This window comes from Macrobrachium rosenbergii, chromosome 26 (genome assembly GCF_040412425.1).
Source record: "Macrobrachium rosenbergii isolate ZJJX-2024 chromosome 26, ASM4041242v1, whole genome shotgun sequence".
Taxonomy (NCBI): Eukaryota; Metazoa; Arthropoda; class Malacostraca; order Decapoda; family Palaemonidae; genus Macrobrachium; species Macrobrachium rosenbergii.
The window spans coordinates 10773508-10798507 of NC_089766.1; the positions used below are offsets into that span (position 1 = coordinate 10773508).

General features: G+C 38.9%; 2 protein-coding genes across 2 annotated transcripts in view; one reads left to right on the forward strand and one right to left on the reverse strand.

Moving 5' to 3' along the window:
* The window catches only part of LOC136853022 (putative polypeptide N-acetylgalactosaminyltransferase 9), a 344125-nt gene that overhangs the window by 11167 nt on the left and 307958 nt on the right, over nucleotides 1–25000 (forward strand). The gene's annotated exons all lie outside the window — the stretch shown is intronic.
* Nucleotides 9963–11960, reverse strand: LOC136852693 (golgin subfamily A member 6-like protein 22). Its single transcript, XM_067127605.1, has one exon. It carries the CDS (start codon nucleotides 11958–11960, stop codon nucleotides 9963–9965), a length of 1998 nt encoding a protein of 665 aa, XP_066983706.1.

Sequence of the window (25000 nt, forward strand, 5' to 3'; positions counted from 1 at the left end):
TGATATATGATACATTTGTATTCTTTTGTCTCTTTTCTGTTTTGTGTTTCGTTTTGATCTTTATGTTTTTACCTTTGGGATTTCTGGGTATTTATTTTCTAGTTGGAATATTTATATGAGTCTTAGGAAAAAAGGTGCGAAGTAGTCAATTTTAGTTTACATTATAAAAAACGCCAGTAGCAATTTTAGTTTACATTATCTGTTTTGATCTTTTATGTTTTTAGCAATTTTAGTTTACATTATAAAAGCTTATTAAAAAAAAGCAGTAGCAATTTTAGTTTACATTATAAAAGAAGCAGTAGCAATTTTAGTTTACATTATAAAAAAGCAGTAGCAATTTTAGTTTACATTATAAAAAAGCAGCAGCAATTTTAGTTTACATTATAAAGAAGCATTAGCAATTTTAGTTTACATTATAAAAAAAGCAGTGGCATTTTAGTTTACCTAATAAAAAGCAATAGCAATTTTAGTTTGCTTGAAAAACGTAGTAGAAAATTTAGTTTACATTATAAAAAGCAGTAGCAATTTTAGTTTACCAGAGTTGTTTGTGTTTATATCAGAATGCAATAGTATTTTTAGTTTAAAAACTTGGCCATAAAGAATAATATATTCATAGAGCAGATTTTCCAGGAAGATGGAAGATTTTTATTTATTTGTTTTTCATCTTTATTTTAAAATCCAAAGGTCATGCTCGAATTATGCACGTACCTCGTGCACTACTGCTTGAGGTCATCCTCTTGAACAAGCAAACCCCTTCATCCCCACCCCCCACAAACACAAACATACTGGACCCCACAAACAAACAAACACACATACACTTAGTGGCAAAGTAAGAAATCTCTTCGTTCAAAGTATGAGAACCTTTCGAAGGTTTTGATTGGCTGATACGTGACAGTTGTTTATCTGTATTATTTGTTTCTCCTTTCTTTAATGTTTATTTAATGTTTTATTTACGTGATTAGTGGTCTGAATTTTTTTTGTTATTAATGCCCTCTCTAACAATGAAAGGTGCACGGCATCTGTATCTAACATGAAATTGTGATTGTATTTTCTCTTTTGCTTGTATAAATTTTCTGTAGCATCATTAATTTTTCGATTTTTAAATTTGTACACTTTTTTTTCTTTCATGTTATTCTTTCCAAAATGAAATTAACATTAACGTTTATACAGAGTAAAAATGATTGTTCTTCTAACTTGAATATTTAGAGGTATACAACAACAAAAGGAAGCTGCCTGCGTACCTGTTGCGTGGCCTAAAGACGTGGTATCAGAATTAATTCACAGATTTCACAGGTGTATTTTAAGTCAATTTTTTCTGCATTTTGTCGGGGGATTTTTGAAACTGAGTTGATTAGCCGAAGGTAACATGATTTCCCTGTGTAATAAGATCAGTTCTTTTCTTTGGTCAGCTGAGATTATGACTGCAGACCCATAGTTTCATGAAGTATTTTTATATCGTTTTCACTCGCTAGTTTCCCTAAGGTAGGACGATGTTTATGTGCTGTTCACATAAAAGAGATGGCCTCAAATGTTTTCATAGAGATTTTGTAACTATAATTGTATTATAAAATCTTCATTTTCTAATTCGGCCCCATGAGCAACGTCTTAAGAAGTGGCTAAAATGACTCTCCCTCTTTTTAATACATCCGGATTTGTTGTTGGGTATAACTGTGCAACGACGTTCATTAATGATGAGGAGATTTCGCCCTTGCCAAAGGGCTCATCAGGTGAGTTTAGCCTTTCCCTATTTTGAAAATAGAGAAAGACGTGGCACCCACAACCTCCTTCCCTCATGCTACTGGTTTCCTTAAGGAGACAGGTCACCATCCAAAATAAGGGGCAGAAATCCAGTTTTGATAGCAGAGGCAAAGCTCCCTATGTCTCCAAATGGTATACCCAACCTTAAATGGGCCTGACAGCTAAAGAATTCCTTAAGGAGACAGGCTACCATCCAAAAGGTTGGCAGATATCAGTTTCGATGACAGAGGCAAAGTTGCCTATGTCTTGAACTGGTTTACCAAACCTTAAGTGTACCTAACAGCCACTGATTTCCTTAAGGAGACAGGCTACCATCCAAAAGGTAGGCAGAAATCCAGTTTCAATGACGGAGACAAAGTTCCCTGTGTCTCAAACTGATATACCCAACCTTAAGTGGCCCTGACAGTTACTGATTTCCTTAAGGAGACAGGCCACCATCCAAAATGTGGGCAGAAATCCAGTTTCGATGACAGAGGCAAACTTGCCTGTGTCTCGAACTGGTATACCCAACCTTAAGTGGGTCTGACAGCTGCTGATTTCCTTAAGGAGACAGGCCACCACCCAAAAGGTGGGCAGAAATCCAGTTTCAATGACAAGAGGCAAAGTTGCCTGTGTCTCGAACTGGTATACCCAACCTTAAGTGGGTCTGACAGCTACTGATTTCCTTAATGAGACAGGCCACCATCCAAAAGGTGGGCAGAAATCCAGTTTCAATGACAGAGGCAAAGTTGCCTGTGTCTCGAACTGGTATACCCAACCTTAAGTGAGTCTGACAGCTACTGATTTCCTTAAGGAGGCAGGCCACCACCCAAAAGGTGGGCGGAAATTCAGTTTCAATGACAGAGGCAAAGTTGCCTGTGTCTCGAACTGGTATACCCAACCTTAAGTGGGTCTGACAGCTACTGATTTCCTTAAGGAGACAGGCCACCACCCAAAAGGTGGGCGGAAATCCAGTTTCAATGACAGAGGCAAAGTTGCCTGTGTCTCGAACTGGTATACCCAACCTTAAGTGAGTCTGACAGCTGCTGATTTCCTTAAGGAGACAGGCCACCACCCAAAAGGTGGGCAGAAATCCAGTTTCAATGACAGAGGCAAAGTTGCCTGTATCTCGAACTAGTATGCCCAACCTTAAGTGGGTCTGACAGCTACTGATTTCCTTAAGGAGACAGGCCACCGCCCAAAAGTTGGGCAGAAATCCAGTTTCAATGACAGAGTCAAAGTTGCCTGTGTCTCGAACTGGTATACCCAACCTTAAGTGGGTCTGACAGCTACTGATTTCATTAAGGAGACAGGCCACCACCCAAAAGGTGGGCGGAAATCGAGTTTCTATGACAGAGGCAAAGTTGCCTGTGTCTTGAACTGGTATACTCAACCTTAAGTGAGTCTGACAGCTACTGATTTCCTTAAGGAGACAGGCCACCACCCAAAAGGTGGGCAGAAATCCAGTTTCAATGACAGAGGCAAAGTTGCCTGTATCTAGAACTGGTATACCCAACCTTAAATGAGTCTGACAGCTGCTGATTTCCTTAAGGAGACAGGCCACCACCCAAAAGGTGGGCGGAAATCCAGTTTCAATGACAGAGGCAAAGTTGCCTGTGTCTCGAACTGGTATACCCAACCTTAAGTGAGTCTGACAGCTACTGATTTCCTTAATGAGACAGGCCACCATCCAAAAGGTGGGCAGAAATCCAGTTTCAATGACAGAGGCAAAGTTGCCTGTGTCTCGAACTGGTATACCCAACCTTAAGTGGGTCTGACAGCTACTGATTTCCTTAAGGAGACAGGCCACCATCCAAAAGGTGGGCAGAAATCCAGTTTCAATGACAGAGGCAAAGTTGCCTGTGTCTCGAACTGGTATACCCAACCTTAAGTGGGTCTGACAGCTACTGATTTCCTTAAGGAGACAGGCCACCACCCAAAAGGTGGGCAGAAATCCAGTTTCAATGACAGAGGCAAAGTTGCCTGTATCTCGAACTGGTATGCCCAACCTTAAGTGGGTCTGACAGCTACTGATTTCCTTAAGGAGACAGGCCACCACCCAAAAGGTGGGTGGAAATCCAGTTTCAATGACAGAGGCAGAGTTACCTGTATCTCGAACTGGTATACCCAACCTTAAGTGGGTCTGACAGCTACTGATTTCCTTAAGAAGACAGGCCACCATCCAAAAGGTGGGCAGAAATCCAGTTTCAATTACAGAGGCAAAGTTGCCTGTGTCTCGAACTGGTATACCCAACCTTAAGTGGGTCTGACAGCTGCTGATTTCCTTAAGAAGACAGGCCACCATCCAAAAGGTGGGCAGAAATCCAGTTTCAATGACAGAGGCAAAGTTGCCTGTGTCTCGAACTGGTATACCCAACCTTAAGTGGGTCTGACAGCTACTGATTTCCTTAAGGAGGCAGGCCACCATCCAAAGGTGGGTGGAAACCCAGTTTCAATGACAGAGCCAAAGTTGCCTGTCTCGAACTGGTATACCCAACCTTAAGTGGGTCTGACAGCTACTGATTTCCTTAAGGAGACAGGCCACCACCCAAAAGGTGGGCAGAAATCCAGTTTCAATGACAGAGGCAAAGTTGCCTGTGTCTCGAACTGGTATACCCAACCTTAAGTGGGTCTGACAGCTTCTGATTTCCTTAAGGAGACAGGCCACCACCCAAAAGGTGGGTGGAAATCCAGTTTCAATGACAGAGGCAGAGTTACCTGTATCTCGAACTGGTATACCCAACCTTAAGTGAGTCTGACAGCTGCTGATTTCCTTAAGAAGACAGGCCACCATCCAAAAGGTGGGCAGAAATCCAGTTTCAATTACAGAGGCAAAGTTGCCTGTGTCTCGAACTGGTATACCCAACCTTAAGTGGGTCTGACAGCTACTGATTTCCTTAAGGAGGCAGGCCACCATCCAAAAGGTGGGTGGAAACCCAGTTTCAATGACAGAGCCAAAGTTGCCTGTCTCGAACTGGTATACCCAACCTTAAGTGGGTCTGACAGCTACTGATTTCCTTAAGGAGACAGGCCACCACCCAAAGGTGGGCAGAAATCCAGTTTCAATGACAGAGGCAAAGTTACCTGTATCTCGAACTGGTATGCCCAACCTTAAGTGGAGTCTGACAGCTTCTGATTTCCTTAAGGAGACAGGCCACCACCCAAAAGGTGGGCAGAAATCCAGTTTCAATGACAGAGGCAGAGTTGCCTGTGTCTCGAACTGGTATACCCAACCTTAAGTGAGTCTGACAGCTGCTGATTTCCTTAAGAAGACAGGCCACCATCCAAAAGGTGGGCAGAAATCCAGTTTCAATGACAGAGGCAAAGTTGCCTATGTCTCGAACTGGTATACCCAACCTTAAGTGGGTCTGACAGCTACTGATTTCCTTAAGGAGGCAGGCCACCATCCAAAAGGTGGGTGGAAACCCAGTTTCAATGACAGAGGCAAAGTTGCCTGTCTCGAACTGGTATACCCAACATTGAAGTGGGTCTGACAGCTACTGATTTCCTTAAGGAGACAGGCCACCATCCAAAAGGTTGGGCAGAAATCCAGTTTCAATGACAGAGGCAAAGTTGCCTGTGTCTCGAACTGGTATACCCAACCTTAAGTGGGTCTGACAGCTACTGATTTCCTTAAGGAGACAGGCCACCATCCAAAAGATGGGCGGATATCCAGTTTCAATGACAGGGCAAAGTTGCCTGTATCTCGAACTGGTATACCCAACCTTAAGTGAGTCTGACAGCTACTGATTTCCTTAAGGAGACAGGCCACCACCCAAAAGGTGGGCGGAAATCCAGTTTTAATGACAGAGGCAAAGTTACCCGTATCTCGAACTGGTATGCCCAAACTTAAGTGGGTCTGACAGCTACTGATTTCCTTAAGGAGACAGGCCACCACCCAAAAGGTGGGCGGAAATCCAGTTTCAATAACAGAGGCAAAGTTGCCTGTGTCTCAAACTGGTATACCCAACCTTAAGTGGTTCTGACAGCTACTGATTTCCTTAAGGAGACTGGCCACCACCCAAAAGGTGGGCAGAAATCCAGTTTCAATGACAGAGGCAAAGTTGCTTGTGTCTCGAACTGGTATACCCAACCTTAAGTGGTTCTGACAGCTACTGATATCCTTAAGGAGGCAGGCCACCACCCAAAAGGTGGGCAGAAATCCAGTTTCAATGACAGAGTCAAAGTTGCCTGTGTCTCGAACTGGTATACCCAACCTTAAGTGGGTCTGACAGCTACTGATTTCCTTAAGGAGACAGGCCACCACCCAAAAGGTGGGCAGAAATCCAGTTTCAATGACAGAGGCCTGTCTCGAACTGGTATACCCAACCTTAAGTGGGTCTGACAGCTACTGATTTCCTTAAGGAGACAGGCCACCATCCAAAAGTTGGGCAGAAATCCAGTTTCAATGACAGAGGCAGAGTTGCCTGTATCTCGAACTGGTATACCCAACCTTAAGTGGGTCTGACAGCTACTGATTTCCTTAAGGAGACAGGCCACCACCCAAAAGTTGGGCGGAAATCCAGTTTCAGTGACAGAGGCAAAGTTGCTTGTGTCTCGAACTGGTATACCCAACCTTAAGTGAGTCTGACAGCTACTGATTTCCTTAAGGAGACAGGCCACCATCCAAAAGGTTGGCAGAAATCCAGTTATAGTGACAGAGCCAAGTTACCTATGTCTCGAACTGGTATACCCAACCTTAAGTGGGTCTGACAGCTACTGATTTCCTTAAGGAGACAGGCCACCATCCAAAAAATAGGCAGAAATCCAGTTTCAATGACAGAGGCAGAGTTGCCAGTATCTCGAACTGGTATACCCAACCTTAAGTGAGTCTGACAGCTACTGATTTCCTTAAGGAGACAGGCCACCGCCCAAAAGTTGGGCAGAAATCCAGTTTCAATGACAGAGTCAAAGTTGCCTGTGTCTCGAACTGGTATACCCAACCTTAAGTGGGTCTGACAGCTACTGATTTCCTTAAGGAGACAGGCCACCACCCAAAATGTGGGCAGAAATCCAGTTTCAATGACAGAGGCAGAGTTGCCTGTATCTCGAACTGGTATACCCAACCTTAAGTGGGTCTGACAGCTACTGATTTCCTTAAGGAGACAGGCCACCATCCAAAAGTTGGGCAGAAATCCAGTTTCAATGACAGAGGCAGAGTTGCCATGTATCTCGAACTGGTATACCCAACCTTTAAGTGGGTCTGACAGCTACTGATTTCTTAAGGAGACAGGCCACCACCCAAAAGTTGGGCAGAAATCCAGTTTCGATGACAGAGGCAAAGTTGCCTGTGTCTCGAACTGGTATACCCAACCTTAAGTGAGTCTGACAGCTACTGATTTCCTTAAGGAGACAGGCCACCATCCAAAAGTTGGGCAGAAATCCAGTTTCAATGACAGAGGCAGAGTTGCCTGCATCTCGAACTGGTATACCCAACCTTAAGTGAGTCTGGCAGCTACTGATTTCCTTAAGGAGACAGGCCACCACCCAAAAGGTGGGCGGAAGTCCAGTTTCCATGACAGAGGCAAAGTTACCTATGTCTCGAACTGGTATACCCAACTTTAAGTGAGTCTGACAGCTACTGATTTCCTTAAGGAGGCAGGCCACCATCCAAAAGTTGGGCAGAAATCCAGTTTCAATGACAGAGGCAGAGTTGCCTGTATCTCGAACTGGTATACCCAACCTTAAGTGGGTCTGACAGACACTGATTTCCTTAAGGAGACAGGCCACCACCCAAAAGGTGGGCAGAAATCCAGTTTCAATGACAGAGGCAAAGTTGCCTGTGTCTCAAACTGGTATACCCAACCTTAAGTGAGTCTGACAGCTACTGATTTCCTTAAGGAGACAGGCCACCATCCAAAAGGTTGGCGGAAATCCAGTTTCGATGCCAGAGGCAAAGTTGCCTGTGTCTCAAACTGGTATACCCAACCTTAAGTGGGTCTGACAGCCACTGATTTCCTTAAGGAGACAGGCCACCACCCAAAAGGTGGGCAGAAATCCAGTTTCAATGACAGAGGCAAAGTTGCCTGTGTCTCGAACTGGTATACCCAACCTTAAGTGAGTCTGACAGCTACTGATTTCCTTAAGGAGACAGGCCACCATCCAAAAGTTGGGCAGAAATCCAGTTTCAATGACAGAGGCAGAGTTGCCTGCATCTCGAACTGGTATACCCAACCTTAAGTGGGTCTGACAGCTACTGATTTCCTTAAGGAGACAGGCCACCACCCAAAAGGTGGGCAGAAGTCCAGTTTCAATGACAGAGGCAAAGTTACCTATGTCTCGAACTGGTATACCCAACCTTAAGTGAGTCTGACAGCTACTGATTTCCTTAAGGAGACAGGCCACCATCCAAAAGTTGGGCAGAAATCCAGTTTCAATGACAGAGGCAGAGTTGCCTGTATCTCGAACTGGTATACCCAACCTTAAGTGGGTCTGACAGCTACTGATTTCCTTAAGGAGACAGGCCACCACCCAAAAGGTGGGTGGAAATCCAGTTTCAATGACAAAGGCAGAGTTGCCTGCATCTCGAACTGGTATACCCAACCTTAAGTGAGTCTGACAGCTACTGATTTCCTTAAGGAGACAGGCCACCACCCAAAAGGTGGGCGGAAGTCCAGTTTCCATGACAGAGGCAAAGTTACCTATGTTTCGAACTGGTATACCCAACTTTAAGTGAGTCTGACAGCTACTGATTTCCTTAAGGAGACAGGCCACCATCCAAAAGTTGGGCAGAAATCCAGTTTCAATGACAAAGGCAGAGTTGCCTGTATCTCGAACTGGTATACCCAACCTTAAGTGGGTCTGACAGCTACTGATTTCCTTAAGGAGACAGGCCACCACCCAAAAGGTGGGTGGAAATCCAGTTTCAATGACAAAGGCAGAGTTGCCTGCATCTCGAACTGGTATACCCAACCTTAAGTGAGTCTGACAGCTACTGATTTCCTTAAGGAGACAGGCCACCACCCAAAAGGTGGGCGGAAGTCCAGTTTCCATGACAGAGGCAAAGTTACCTATGTCTCGAACTGGTATACCCAACTTTAAGTGAGTCTGACAGCTACTGATTTCCTTAAGGAGACAGGCCACCACCCAAAAGGTGGGCGGAAGTCCAGTTTCCATGACAGAGGCAAAGTTGCCTGTGTCTCGAACTGGTATACCCAACCTTACGTGGACCTGATAGCCACTGCTTTCCTTAAGGAGACAGGCCACCATCCAAAAGGTGGGCAGAAATACAGTTTCAATGACAAAGGCAAAGTTGCCTATGTCTCGAACTGGTATACCCAACCTTAAGTGGGTCTGACAGCCACTGATTTCCTTAAGGAGACAGGCCACCATCCAAAAGGTGGGCACAAACCCACTTTCGATTACAGAGGCAAAGTTGCTTATGTCTCGAACTGGTATACCCAACCTTAAGTGAACCTGACAGCCACTGATTTACTTAAGGAGACAGGCCACCATTCAAAAGGTGGGCAGAAATCCAGCTATGACAGAGGCAAAGTTGCCTATGTCTCGAACTGGTATACCCAACCTTAAGTGGACCTGACAGCTACTGATTTCCTTAAGGGGACAGGCCACCATCCAAAAAGTTGGCTGAACTGGTATACCCAACTTTAAGTGGACCTGACAGCCACTGATATCCTTAAGGAGACCGGTCACCATCCAAAAAGTGGGCAGAAATCCATTTTCGATGACAGGCAATGTTGCCTATGTCTCGAATTGGTTAGCCCAACCTTAAGTGGACCTGACAGCTACTGATTTCTTTTTGGTGACGAGCTTGACCGATGACATCCGGACATCTCCAAGAGACAAATGAATGGGTCACAGACTAGCCTGACAACTGCATTGTCGAACGCACACCAGAGGCATCTAGGGAGAAACCCCAGACACACCTTCAGTGGAACCTCAGAGGGTGTGGGGGAACACCTTCAGAGGAACCTCAGAAGGTGTGGGGGAACACCTGCAGAGGAACCTTGGAAGGCGTGGGGGGACGCCTTCAAAGGAACCTAGGTAGGATCTTGAGTTCCTCCCATGCTGCCAGAGGTGCGTCTTCGACCCCACAGTCATCAAGTCAATGTGTGACTCATCCACACTGCCCTTCGGATTTCTCAAGCTCTGTGTCCTTCTTGCTGGACAGACAGCCAGAATTCCTCCATCAGCTACTTGTGGCTGGCAGTGTGATCCCTTCTGCAGTCTGTCCCTCCTGGACTGCTGCCTCAGATTGGGCTTCCTCAGTAATCCATTCGTTCGTCTCCCTGAATTAGGTCCTCCACCATCTGCGTCAGGTCCTCCCACTGCTTCCCGTAGTCATCCTTTTCTCGCTGGGCATTGTGGTACATCCTGTCCTGTTCCTCTTCTAGCTTCTGCACTTGATCATATCGGTCCTCTTCCTGGCCTTGGTCTTTTCCCTCAGTTGTTTCTTCGCTGTTGTTGTTCAGGCTTTTGTTTCCACAGTCCAGTGCAATGTGTTCCAGAAGGAAGTTTCTCTGAGCAGTCCCATGGAGGAGCGCCATCAGCATATACTTATCGTGATTCCTCAGTTCTTCTTCCTGCATCCTTAGGTATTCCCTGATACGTTTTTGTTCTGTAATTTTATTCTCCTCCTGCATCCTACATTTTTCTGTCAATCTTTCACATTCTTTCCGAAGTTGTTCAAGTTCACGGAGGTTTGTGCTTTCTGCCTTTTTCAAAGAGCAGATCTCTCCTTCTGCACGTTTCAAAGAGCATTCCAAGTTCTGTTGTTGGTGCAAAGCGTTTTCCAAGTTCTCCTGCACCTGTTGCTCCTGTTCTCTTAGCTTCTCATTTTCATTGTCCTTTTCTTTGAGCCTTTCCTGGTAATGCAGTCTCATTTGGCTCCTTTCTCTCTCCAGCTCCTTTCTGCAATTAAGGGCAACTTCTAGTGTGTCTTCCAGATCTTGATTGTCACATATTAATTTTTGTTGTGCGCTGACGAAATTTTCTATCTGCTGGTCCCTGTTATGGAGCTCTACTTTTATGGTTCTCAGTGATGTCTCCATGCTGTTGCTTCTTTTCTTTTCCTCCTCCAATAAGTTCTCCATTTCCTTCCTCTGATGGAGAGCATCCCTTTTCTCATTTACTAAAGAGTTCTTGAGTGTTGTCGCTTCCAGGATTGTTTCTTCTAAGTCTTCCTTGAGTTGGGTATTTTGGCCTCCTAATTCCGAGACCCAGTTCTTCAGTACCTGGACTTCTTCCTTTAAAATTTGGGCCTTTTCTTGTTCATCTCCGAGACGTTCCTTCAGTGCAGTAATTACCAAGATTTTATCTTCTGAGTCATCCTTAATCTTGGTGACCCAGTTCCTCAGCACTTCAAGCTCTGCACCAGTTATATCATTTTTCGCTCTCTCAGTGTTTAGAGCTTCTGTTGCCAAGACCAGTTGAGATTCTTTATGCCGCAATTCTGACTGTAGCGACTGGACTCGATCTTTTAGTATCAGGACCTCATTCTGAAAGCTGATGTTTTTCTGGGTATCACTGGCGAGATTTTTCTGGAGTTCACAATTTCTGTTTTCAAGATTAGCCACGTTTCTGTGTGAAGCTTCAAGTTGAGCCTCGTAGCAAGTAGCCAGCTCCCTGAGCCTAGAGTTTTCTCCTTTTGTGAGCTCCAGTTGTCGTTGGAGAGCCACTTGGTCCTCTTTCAGGTGGGATTCTTGGTTGGCATCTTCCATTTCTTCTTTCTGATCCTCATCCTCGGTGCTGTCTAATTCTTCAGTTTTCAGCCTGTCTTCTTCCTCATTATCTTCCTGCTCCTCCTCCTCCTCCTCCTCCTCCTCCTCAATGCTGTCGATTTCTTCAGTTAATATGATGCTTTCTTCTTCTTCCTCCTCCTCCTCCTCACCATCATCATCATAATCAGAGCTGTCGAGTTCTTGTTCCTCCTCCTCGTCGTCCTCCTCCTCGTCGTCCTCCTCCTGTGAGCTTTCCAGATCTTCGGTCAAAAGAATTGTATCCAGTGTGGGCACTTCCAGGTCGTCCTCATCACGATCAAGAGCATCGCATACAAAGAGTTTCCTCCTCCAGTAAACAGCCAGCAACGCCAAGAGCCCTGCCATCAAGGCCATCGAATGGATGGCACCGGCAAGGGCCGACGTCTCAATGCCTACGCTGTTCGGTGGTCGAGTTTCCACAACCTCTGGAGTCCAAGACTCGGCGATGGCAAAATGATGAAGATTTTCCCGAAAGTGTCCATGAATTCCTCGATCACAAGGCATGTTGTACAATTCACAAGCAACAAATATGAGCACATACAATACAAATACTTCTAGGGCAAACATTTTACGCAATGTTAACCGTACACTATAGCTTTCTCTAAGATTAGTTTTAAAATCTGCCACTTCCTGATTCGGGAAGCGAAGATGAAGAAGAATCCGTTCTGAGGAAGACTGCAGCGCCCACGGGATTCCTTCCGAGTCCTCATCATTCTTGTCTCGTCTCCAGAAAATCCTTCTTCTTGGTTTTCTCCGTCTCTTCTTCTTCTTCTTCTTCTTCTTCTTCTTCTTCTTCGTTGGGGAGTTCTGAAGACAGTTTCCGGGTGCTCCTGGAGACGCCGCCGCTGAAGTGCCTTGAAGAATCGAAGACTCGTCCAAGGAAACCCAAGGAATCCTCAGAAATCGTCATCCCAACACTCACCTCAGCTGAAATCATTAAGACTAATTTTCCCTGTCTAATGTTTTCCTTTATCTACTTTTTTAGAAAAAGTGAAAAAATTGTCAACATGAGGATTTCAAATCAACCTAAAATATTTCCACGAATGACAATAGAAAACTGTTAGAGACCCGTTTTTCATTAAAAAAATGATGGTACTGTACACTAAGTTAAAGACTGTAGGAAGATAAATTAAAAAATAATTTAAAAATTTTTAAACATGCTTTTATTAAAATGCACTAAAAAGTAAAAACAATATTTTGAGACACAGCAAGATTTTCTTACAATTAATCGTGTCTACAAAAATAAAAGCGTGGGCCCCAAACATGGAAGGAAAGGCTGCAAGAAAAGAAACAGATTTTATTTTACTTCTTGTAGCATTTCCTTCCATGTTTGGGGCCCACGCTTTTACTTTTGTAGATATAATTAATTGTAAGAAAATCCTGCTGTCTCAAGATATTGTTTACTTTTTAGCGCATTTTAATAAATGCAGTTTAAATTTTTTTTCTAGATTTTTTATTTTAAACTTTTTAGTTTTGACAGAAATTGTAACCGATTTATGATTGTAGTTAACGAAAGTGATATCCGTTTACGGGGGAGGGTGAGGGAAGGGGGAAGGGAGGGAAGAGGGGAAGGGAGAGGGGGAGTAGGAAGGTGAGGGGAAGTGGAAAAGGGGGAGGATGAAGGGAAGGAGGGGGAAGGAAGAGGGAAAAGGAGGGAAGGCGGGAGGGGGGGGAGGGAAGGAAAGATGGAAGGTGAGGGGGAGGGTAGGAGAAAGGAGAAGAGGGGAAGGAAAAGGGAGAGGGAGGAAAATGAGAAGTGGATGGAGTGGAAAGAAAGAGGAAGGTGGAGGCGGAATGGAAAGGGGAGAGGGGAAGTGGGTGGGGGGGGGGAAGTGGGTGGGGTGTGGGAAGGGGAGGAGATGGAAGAGGGAAGGGGATGGAAAAAGGAAGGTAGGAGGGGTTATATATATAGAAGATAGATTCTGCGAGTCAAAGAAGCTGTGAAAAATCCGAAAAATTCAATCCTCTTTCTTGTAAAGTATACTTACAAAGTAGATGCATTGTAAAGGAGATGCATTGTGAATCATTAGATACAAAGGGGTATCTCTAACGATGATTTAAAGGGCATCAGAGCGTGGGTATAAGTGTTGGTCGAAAATTGGGAGTAACGGATGGCTAAGGTGATACTGTCTATATATATATATATATATATATATATATATATATATATATATATATATATATATATATATATATAGACTATATCATCTTAGCAGTCAGTTATTCCCAGTTTTCGACCAACACTTATACCCACGCTCTGATGCCCTGGGCAGAAGTAAAGCCCGTCGCGGTTAATGACATGTCGTGTCCTCAAGTAACCCTGTCAGTTTCCTTTGGCGAGATGACAACGGTCCAAAAAACAATCAGAGCCGAGGAAAATCCTCCTTGGCATAAGCCTTTTGTCCCTAAGGCCTCAACTCTTGCGGTCGATGACGTCACCTCAGGTCACCTTTGCGTGATTGGTGGAATGTCCGGTGGAGCTCGCTCCGACCTGCCCCGGGGTCGCGTAGCTACTGTGTGGCTGCACAGGTGACAGGTCGGTCCTGGATGTAGCGATTTTGGCTGTCAATCAGCGCTTTTGGTTGTCATTTAGCACTCTCTTTAACTCTTGGACGCTGTCAGCGTTTCTCTGGCATTTTCGGCAGTAGGCATAGTGTCGGAATATTGAAAAATTTAATTAATATATATATTCCAAAACTGCACAATTAGAGTGAAGATTATCGTAAAAATGGTATTGACAATTTTCGGTATAGTAAAGTGATATGAAAGTTTTACTAAGGTATGATTAATACATCTGTTTCAAAACTTCGCAATTAGGCTGAAGGTTATTGTAAAAATTATGTTGACAGTTTGCGACATAATAGAGCAATATGAAAGTGTATTGCTTTTTATGTTGTTATTTTGTAAACAGTGTTGTCTCTCGTGATTAAAAGTGTTATTAATATTATTATTAATATTAGTAGTATTCAAGTTTTGATTGCCATCTTTATGATTATTATTGTAGGTATTCACATTAATGATGTTATTTTGATAATTTTTCAACCAGGGTTTTGTTCTTGTGTGTGTAACAATTAGTAATCGTAACAGGAGTAATATTAGCATTAGCAGCAATAGTAGTAAGTTTTGAAATAGTAATAGTATTATTGTTGTTGTGGGTTCTCTACAGTCATCTATTCAGATCCTGTACTCGTCCTTCGCCTTTGAAAAGAACTTCGTCCGCCATTCTTGTCCGGCAATTTCCTCTCGGAGAAGTTGGAGGACTTCCATTTTTTTCTGGGACGATTTCTGTTTTTTTTTTTTTTTTTTTTTTTTTTTTTACTGGGACGATTTTTTTTTTTTTACTGGGACATTTTTTTTTTTTTTTTTTTTTGGCTGAGACGATTTCTGTCTTAGAAGTTCAGCTGGCTTGCCTCGAGATATGGTTTTATGTCTGTGTATGTATGTATGTATGTATGTGTTTTTTTTAGGTGGTATTTAGGCCATAAATTCAGTCTTTTTTGCTTCACTACGATGTGGTATAGAATAATTACTGTGTGAAGTTTCCGACTGGTTCATGAGAATGTAAAGACATTAATAATAATAATAATAATAATAATAATAATAATAATAATAATAATAATAATAATAATAATAATAATAATAATAATAGCTGTTTCCACGGCATTTAATTTATATAGAGTCTTCTCTGTTCGTCTTACAATCCTCTTTTCATCAGCATGTACCTGGTATACCAAGTTTCCTGAGGACATGTAAAGATTTCTGTTGTCTTAGGTTTATTTCCTGCAACGTGTCGACAGCACGCTGGCGGTCATCTATGAGAGTACAAAAGCCAGTGGACTGAAATACAGTATTAATAATAATAATAATAATAATAATAATAATAATAATAATAATAATAATAATATCAAATGATGAAGAGCTTTCACAAGGCTATACAGAATGATAAAAAGAATATTCTCAGCACCAGTAAGGAGATGGGGATGCGAGGTTTGATTTTCACTCCGGAACTAAACAATGTACTGTTTATTTTGCCAAGGCAGTACGTTAGGAGAATAGTATACGAACAGTATATTGTGGGTGAGAGTGAAGACATCTGAAGGCACACTGACTTTAATTATTGTCTGATGTATCTATATATTTATTCATGGGTGGTTTTACACAATCTTTTATGAAGAGCATTCTGTGGCAACTTAGTGAAGTAATGTCCTTTTATTCTTGTTCCATATTAATGTTTGCGCTTTTTGAATGATATATATATATATATATATATATATATATATATATATATATATATATATATATATATATATATATATATATATATATATATATATATATATATATATATATATATATATATATATATATATATATATATATATATATAAGAAGAAGAAGAAGAAAAACAAAAAGAAGAAGAAGCTACAAGACCTACTAACCTATAAATTCAATTCACACTTGGATATGCTTATGTCTATAGACATTGAATTCAAACCGTAAATATATAAAGATACAGAGGTCTTGGTGGCTAAATGTTAAAGGTACGTTTAATAATAATAATAATAATAATAATAATAATAATAACAATAATAATAATACACTTTTTAACGCCGCAGTTCATCATTAATACGAATATATGAAATGTTCAGTAGTTATAAAGCATCAGCGCAGGAATATATAATCGGCGGAAGAGTGGTTAAGTGTTACATCAGCGAGAGTAATGAACGCCTTCGCAGTCCTTCTGAACGCGGCCAAGCTGCAAAAAAAAAAAAAAATTAAAAAGCCCTTTTGAACGCACCCAGGCGCCGCCATAGTTATTAAGTAAATGCTCCCCCTTTTTTCTCGCTGTCGTTTCCAGCGTAGTCTTACTTAAGCTTTTGGCCGAAAACATTCCGCCTGGTAATGAGAATCTTATGTACCAAAAGGATTTACTTACTTTTCAACTCCGTAGAGGCAGTCTTGGTAGGCCTAACTTTCGGACTTAATTTTTTTTTTTTTTAAATGGAGCGCCGCCGTCTCTCTCTCTCTCTCTCTCTCTCTCTCTCTCTCTCTCTCTCTCTCTCTCTCTCTCTCTCTCTCTCATCTGGCAGACTCGCATTTATTTCGGTAAAGAGATTCATTTTTTGTTTATGTGATTTATTAGCGGTTATATCTGTTGTCATGTGGTATGGCGTACAGTCCGCTAGTTCTTGTAATCGTATCAAGCAGTTGTTCTTTTTAGTTGTTTTAATCCGTCTGTCTGTCTGTCTATCTATCTATCTATCTATCTATCTATCTATCTATCTGTCTGTCTGTATATATATATATATATATATGTATATATATATAATATATTATATGTGTGTATATATATATATATATATATATATATATATATATATATATATATATATATATATATATATATTTATATTTATATATGTGTGTATTTACAGTATATAAATCTATATGTATGTGTACATATATAGATATGTATATATACACACATTATATATATACATATATATATATATATATATATATTTATAATACTTTTTTATTAATATATATATATATATATATGTGTGTGTGTGTATTTATGTATGCATATATTAAACCTTAGGACCTGATACTTATTTGTTATTCACAAAGTGTATCTGCAGCTATTCATAAAGGCGCCTGTAGGTTAGAAACTCCGGGAAATACTTTCTCTCAAGTTTCATCACAGATGCGTTTTGAATATTAAGTCGACTCATTCCTCCCTGCGCACACAGAACTACTCAGGTCACCTGTGCCTTGATTACTCCTCGCATGTAAATTGGGTTCATTTGTGTATGTCAGCGGTATTTTTATATTTTAATTTTTAATAAAAAAAATTTTTTTTTTTTTACTTTTTCACCTCATATGTCAACGTTATTTTTTATTTTAATTTTTAATTTTTTTTACTTTTTCACCTCATATGCCAACGGTATTTTTTTTATTTTATTTTTAATAATTTTTTTTTTACTTTTTCACTGCATATGTCAACGGTATTTTTTAAATTTTAATTTTTAATTAATTTTTTTTTTTACTTTTTCACCTCATATGTCAACGGTATTTTGTCATTTTAATTTTTTTATTTTTTTTTTTTTACTTTTTCACCTCATATGTCAACGGTATTTTGTCATTTTAATTTTTAATAAAAATTTTTTTTTTTTACTTTTTCACCTCATGTTAACGGTATTTTGTTATTTTAATTTTTTATTTAAAAAATTTTTTTTTTCTTTTCCACCTCATATGTCAGCGGTATTTTTTGACTAATTTTCGATTAAATATTTTTTTTTACTTTTTCACTTCATATGTCAACGGTATTTTTTTTTTTATTTCAATTTTTAATTTTTTATATTTTTTCACTTTTCACCTCATATGTCAACGGTGTTTTTTTAATTTTAATTTTTAATTTTTGCTATTTTTTTTACTTTTCACCTCATATGTCAACGGTATTCTTTTATTTTAATTCGTAATTAAAATTTTTTTTTTTTACTTTTTCACCTCCTATATCAACGGTATTTTTTAATTGTCATTTTTATTTTTTTATTTATTTCTTTTTACTTTTTCACCTCATATATCAACGGTATTTTTTTCTCTTATTTTATTTATTTATTTATTTTTTTTTTTTACTTTTCACCTCATTTAGTGTTTTTCCCTGGAGTTACGTTCGTATGGATTCATATTGAAGCCCGCCCATATTTATTGTGAGAACTGGGTTGGTGTTGACTGTTATAATTAGTAAATTATAATAGTTTCGTTCTATGCATTTATGTTACAGCTGAATTTGACTGTTATAATTAGTGAATTATTATAGTTTCGTTTTATGTATTTATTGTTGTAACTAAACTTTGACTGGTGTTATTAGTGAATTATAATAGTTTCGTTAGACACGTTTTTATTTTTATAACTGAATTTTGACGGTTATAATTAGTGAATTATAATAGTTTCGTTTTATGTATTGTTATAAATGAACTCTGACTGTTATATTAATGAATTATAATAGTTTCATTTTGTAAACTTATTGCTACAACAATGTTGGCTATAATGAGTAAATTATAATCGCTTCATTTTACATATTTACCATTAGTATAATGTAATGGCCGCCATATTTGTTATGGCTGTTAATTACTACGTCGATACGTTTTATGACAGGGATGTAATGATGTGGGAATGATAATTACATTTATGATAGGGTGTTACCTTTTATCGTTAGCGGCCTGTATAATAAAAGTAATAACGGTATTGATATGAAGCTGCTGGTATGGGAAAGGTTCTTGTAATTTGATATATCATTTCTATAGCAGACAGTAATTCTTGACAAATTTAAACAAGTGAAAAATGCGCCGAAGTTTCTTCGGCGCAATCGTGTTTTCTGTACAGCCGCTAAATCGTATAATCAAGGCCACCGAAAATAGATCTATCTTTCGGTGGTCTCGGTATAATGCTGCATGAGCCGCCGCCCATGAAACTTGATCCACTGCCCAATGGTGGTCTATCCTATATCGTTGCCAGATGCACGAATTTGGCTAACTTTAGTTTAACCTTAAAATAAAAACTACTGAAGCTAGAGGGCTGCAATTTGGTATGTTTGATGATTGGAGGGTGGATGATCAACATAACAATTTGCAGCCCTCTGGTCTCAGTAGTTTTTAAGATCTGAGGGCGGACAGAAAAAAGTGCCGACAGAAAAACTGCGAACAGAATAAAGTGCGGACGGACAGACAAAGCCGGCACAATAGTTTTCTTTTACAGAAAACTAAAACCTCAAGTTTAGAAGTTGGAGATGAGACATTATGCGTTGGGAAAATGCAAATGAAGGAGAGTAAGTTGCGGGAGGGGGGGTGGTTGGAAATGACAAACAGGTGTATTACAAGTGTAATCATTAGCATGAGGAAACAAGTCAAAGACATTAATGTGTATCTGGTGTACGTTTTGTATATGTTATCGGTTCAGTATTAGAGTAAAGGGTCAATGCATTCCTTAGCTTCGTAAATATGATCGTATTATCCTTATGGTCATTCTTTCAAGAATTTTTTTTTTTTACGATAATAATATTGGCTTAAGTTTTTTTCTCCTTCTTTCTCGTAGTTAAAGTTTATGTATCAGGACCTGCTTTTTTTTATAAATGGGTTTTATCAAAGGTTACATTTTTCGTTTCCAAACTTTGGTTCATTAATTAATGGTTAGTTGTATATATTAAAGGTCGTGCAAGATAAATAATTTTGATTGAAAATGCTGGCACCAAGTGTAGACTCTGGTAAAAAGATGAAACTACATTTTTCTGTTTTAAGGATGTAGATTGAATGTAATCTTATGCACTTGTAGATTGAATGTAATCTTATGCACTTGTAGATTGAATGTAATCTTATGCACTTGTAGATTGAATGTAATCTTATGCACTTGTAGATTGAATGTAATCTTACGTACTTATAGATTGAATGTATGCTTACTTCTAGATTAAATGTAAGCTTACGTAACTCTAGATTGAATGTAATCTTACGAACTTCTAGATTGAATGTAATCTTACGTACTTCTAGATTTGAATGATTGAATGTAATCTTACGAACTTCTAGATTAAATTTTACGAACTTCTAGATTGAATGTAATCTTACGTACTTCTAGATTGAATGTAATCTTACGTACTTCTAGATTGAATGTAATCTTACGAACTTCTAGATTGAATGTAATCTTACGTACTTCTAGATTGAATGTAATTTTACGAACTTCTAGATTGAATGTAATCTTACGTACTTCTAGATTGAATGCAATCTTACGTACTTCTAATCGAATTTAAGCTTGCATACTTCTAGATTAAATTTAAGCTTACGTACTACTAGACCGAATTTAAGCTTGCGTGGTAGTAGATCGAATTTAAGCTTACATACTTCTGAATGCAATTTAAGCTTACGCACTTACAGACTGAATTTAAGCTTACGTACTTTTATATTGAATGTAAGCTTAAGTACCTCCAGATTGAGTTTAAGCTTACATATTTCTAGATTGAATTTAAGCTTACGTACTTCTGCACTGAATTTAAGCTTCAGTATTTCCAGATTGAATTTAAGCTTACGTATTTCTAGATTGAATTTAAGCTTACGGACTTCGCCAAACAATTTGTTGAACAATATGGGGTTGTTATTCCTCACTTAGAGGTAAATGATATATATATATATATATATATATATATATATATATATATATATATATATATATAATCATTTACATAGTATATATCTTATATCATTTACCAGTTCGAATACAGTGTAAAGCTATATTTTAAGCGTGAAAGAATGCTTACGTAATATGAATAGATAACGCTGTAGGAAGTTGATAATTGACGTATCGTATAATTTTACGAGGGGATGTAATATCCCTACCTTGACTTTTACCTGCCATTTTATTTTTCCTCTTGTAATTTGTATTTCCAAGGATCGTGAGTTAGTTGTGTTTAGTTGTGTTTATTTTTTTGTTATTATAAAAGGGAAATAGTGATGATTAAGTGACTCTGAATAACTGATAATTAGTAAATCAATTGATAAGAATTTGTTGCTTCACATTTTAGTTTCGATCGTGATGGTTAAGAAGAGCAAATGGATCTCTCTCTCTCTCTCTCTCTCTCTCTCTCTCTCTCTCTCTCTCTCTCTCTCTCTCTCTCTCTCATTTTACTCTGTTTTACATGTTACTTTCCTTTATATTCCTGGCAATCTAAGGCAAGAGACACAGGCAACCTGCAATTCCTAAGGCAAGAGACACAGGCAACCTCTAATGCGCCCTCTCTCTCTCTCTCTCTCTCTCTCTCTCTCTCTCTCTCTCTCTCTCTCTCTCTCTCTCTCACGTATGCCCCAAAATTGCCGCGTAAGTGGGGCACACTTCTATCAAATTAGGGGAAATTGTTTCCTTGAAGAGCTGTCAAGCTCCTCGAGGAGGATAGGCCCGGTTTGCCCTTAGGCCTATTTGAGGAAAGTGGGGAATGCTGTCCGGTTTATTTTCTTATCGTGCTATCAGTTATTTTCTTTTTATTTCTCTACCTTAGTATTTTTTTTTTTTTTTTTTTTTTTTTTTTTTTTGCTTATTTTGGGGGTGGGGCGTTTAGGGGCTTGTCGGTAAGTCTTTATAGAATATTCATTTAATTTTATTTGAAGTTTTTGGAATATTTGTTTTTAGTTTTATTTGGATTTTTAGGAATATTTTTTTTTTGTTTTTAATTTTATTTTAGTTTGGATTTTTAGGAATATTTATTTATTTATTTTATTTTATTTGGAGTTTTTGGAATATTTGTTTGTAGGTTTATAATATTTGAATTTTTAGAAATATTTATTTATTTTATTTGATTTGAAGTTTTTGGAACATTTGTTTTTAGGTTTATTTGAATTTTTAGAAATATTTATTTTGTTTTATTTTATTTGAAGTTTTAGAATATGTGTTCAAGTTATATCCTTCAAGAAACTACATAATATATTTCTTTTGACATTTATTCTATGTTTTCGGTCATGAATTACATTTATTGTATTTTTTATTTGTGTATTTATGTATTAGTGGACGATTTTATGTATATGCATACATATGTGTATACATAATAGTGTGTTTTATACTTTATATATATATGTATATATAATGTGTGTGTGTGTTTGCATGTGCGACGTGTGTGCATGTGTATGTATGTATATATAAATGTGTAATTGGGATGGAAATAAATCATCATCATCATTCATTTTCCAACATAATTCCCACAGTCTGCACTCACTATATTCCAACAATGCCAAATTAGGCCGCGTTTCTCACAGCTCCTTCGCGGTCCTATGCCAGCTTAGGACTGTGGTGATTATCGAATTATCTCGCAATTTTTTCTTAGAAAATCTCAAGAAATTACCGAGTAATTTGAACTTGTTAACGGGGTAATTAAGCAATTACGAATGCCGGCCATTAATCGTACTTTATTCCGCGCCTGCCTCGCTGTAAATCCTGGTAATTAATTATTCTGTCTGATTTCTGTGCGGCTGTTTATAATTTTCTGGGATTTATTTGTGGTTTTTCATTATTGTCTTTGGTCTCGAAATGAACTTAAGGATTGATGTCTGAATATTCATACACCATAATATACATATCCCGTAGATGGATAGTGCCGCCAGTGGACATCATGCGGTGCACTGTAGGCATTACTTCAGGTTCTTTGCAGCGTGCCTTCATTCGGCCCCTAGCTGCAACCCCTTCCGTTCCTTTTGCTGTACCTCCTTTCATATTCTCTTTCTTCCATCTTACTGTCCACCCTCTCCTAACAATTGATTCATAGTGCAACTGCGAGGTTTTCCCCCGTTACACCTTCTGTATGACCTCATTGGTCCCAGTGCTTGGCCTTTGGCCTAAATTCCATATACAGTCAATTCAAAAATATACATAGCATGTATGTTGTATACATAACATTTGTGTCCGTTCCGTAACATGTGTATATATTATATACAAACTTTCCATATACTTGCAGTAAAGATCTATATCCATTCATTAATTATTTCTGTGTAGATGCATACATATGTATCATATAATTGCGGTAATTGTGACTTTATACATGAAACCTTATATGCATACCTACCATATACAAGAACAGCTTTACATATTTGTACATTTTTCCTAAAATGTTTCCCAACAATTTTTTGTAGCCTATTGATTGATCAATTTTTTTTTTAATGTGGTCGAGTGATTTGTTGATTTTGATGTAAATACGCCAACAGTTCATCTTTCATTATTTCTGAGATGTAATGAATAATTAGGAAATAGATGACATTTTCAACTCGTTGGTTCTTCCTACGTGATTACGACTTCACAAAGTTGTCGTCAAACATCCGAATTATGGGTTTGCAAGCGTTGGTGATGAAAGTATTTTAACTTCATGTTATCACGTCATTGGCCAGGTGCAGTGTTCATAGATCCTTCGAATGAGATGGACCAGTTAGCGGTTTATAGTCTACGGAATTAATAAAATGAACCTATCACCGAATCATCGTAGGGGGCCTAGTACCGTCAGTGCACCTCATGCGGTGCACTGTAGGCATTACTTAAGGTTCTTTGCATCTTGCCTTCGGCCCCTAGCTGCAACTCCTTTCGTTCCTTTTACTGAACCTCCTTTCATATTCTCTTTCTTCCATCTTACTTTCCAACCTCTCCTAACAATGAATTCACATTGCAACTGCGAGGTTTTCCACCTGTTACGCTTTCAAACCTTTGACTGTCGATTTGCGTTTCAGCGCTGAATGACCTCACAGGTCCCAGTGCTTGGCATTTGTCCTAAATTCTATATTCAATTCAATCCTTTCAGTGAATGGGGCACTTTGACACTCTTGGTAAAGATTAATGTCACGGCTGAACTATATACAGCAACTACAAGACAGTTACCTGTAGAATTTTTTCAAGTCTTAAGAAGACTTATGTGACCACCTATCGTTTTTGTATTTTTATGTTATTGGGGAGGTCGGTGTGGGATGGCAACCTCACCCCCTAGAAATCAGCGAATCAGAAACCAGCAACAGGCAGTGACAGCCAATATAAGCGGCAGTTGTTCGTTATGAGTGTAGGAAGTTAATGAGGTACGAGTCTTTTCAATACATTAGTCTTTCTAATAGTTGAAAGTGAATGAGTTTATCAACGTATAAAAGTGAATGAGTTTATCAACGCATTATTCATTTTTGACACGTTTGGTTATCTAGTTTGTTGGTGAGCTGTTTAAAGTGTTTTTGTTCGTGAGCTATTTAAAGTGTTGTTTGATTCTTGCTAGTTCTGTGTTGTGTAGAAGGAGAGGGTTCATTCAACCGTGTGGCGCCAAAGGGAATTAACGATTTTATATTGTTAACAGATTTCGTTGAACTCTTCGGTGCGACGTACACACACACACACACACACACATATATATATATATATATATATATATATATATATATATATATATATATATATATATATATATATATATATATATATAAGCATTAAGCTGCAAACGTCCTTTAATATCAATTCGCTCTACCTCGGAAATAATATATTTTCATATATGTTACCGAGGGGAATTTTTAGTTGATAATAAGTTTCGTCATCCCGTGGGCTCGAACCAGCGAAGGACAAGAACTCAGTTGGCTTTGTGGGCTAAGGCGTCACTGTGGTCCTGAGTTCTTGTCCTTCGCTGGTTCGAGCCCACGGACGACGAACTTATTATCAACTAAAAATTCCCCTTCGGTAATATATATATGAAAATGTATTATTTCCGAGGTAGAGCGAATTGATATTAAAGGACGTTTGTAGCTTAAAATTTGTATATGAATCACGGTGATGTGATAAAATTTCATTCATATATATATATATATATATATATATATATATATATATATATATATATATATATATATATATATATATATATCTGTGTGTGTGTGCGTGTGTTTAACTTACAGGCCAATACCCTGTCTCCCACCCGTTCTTTGGTAAGTTTCTGTGGACCGGTTATTTATTACCGAGATGATGGAACTATTCGTGGCTTTAGGAACTGTGGTAGA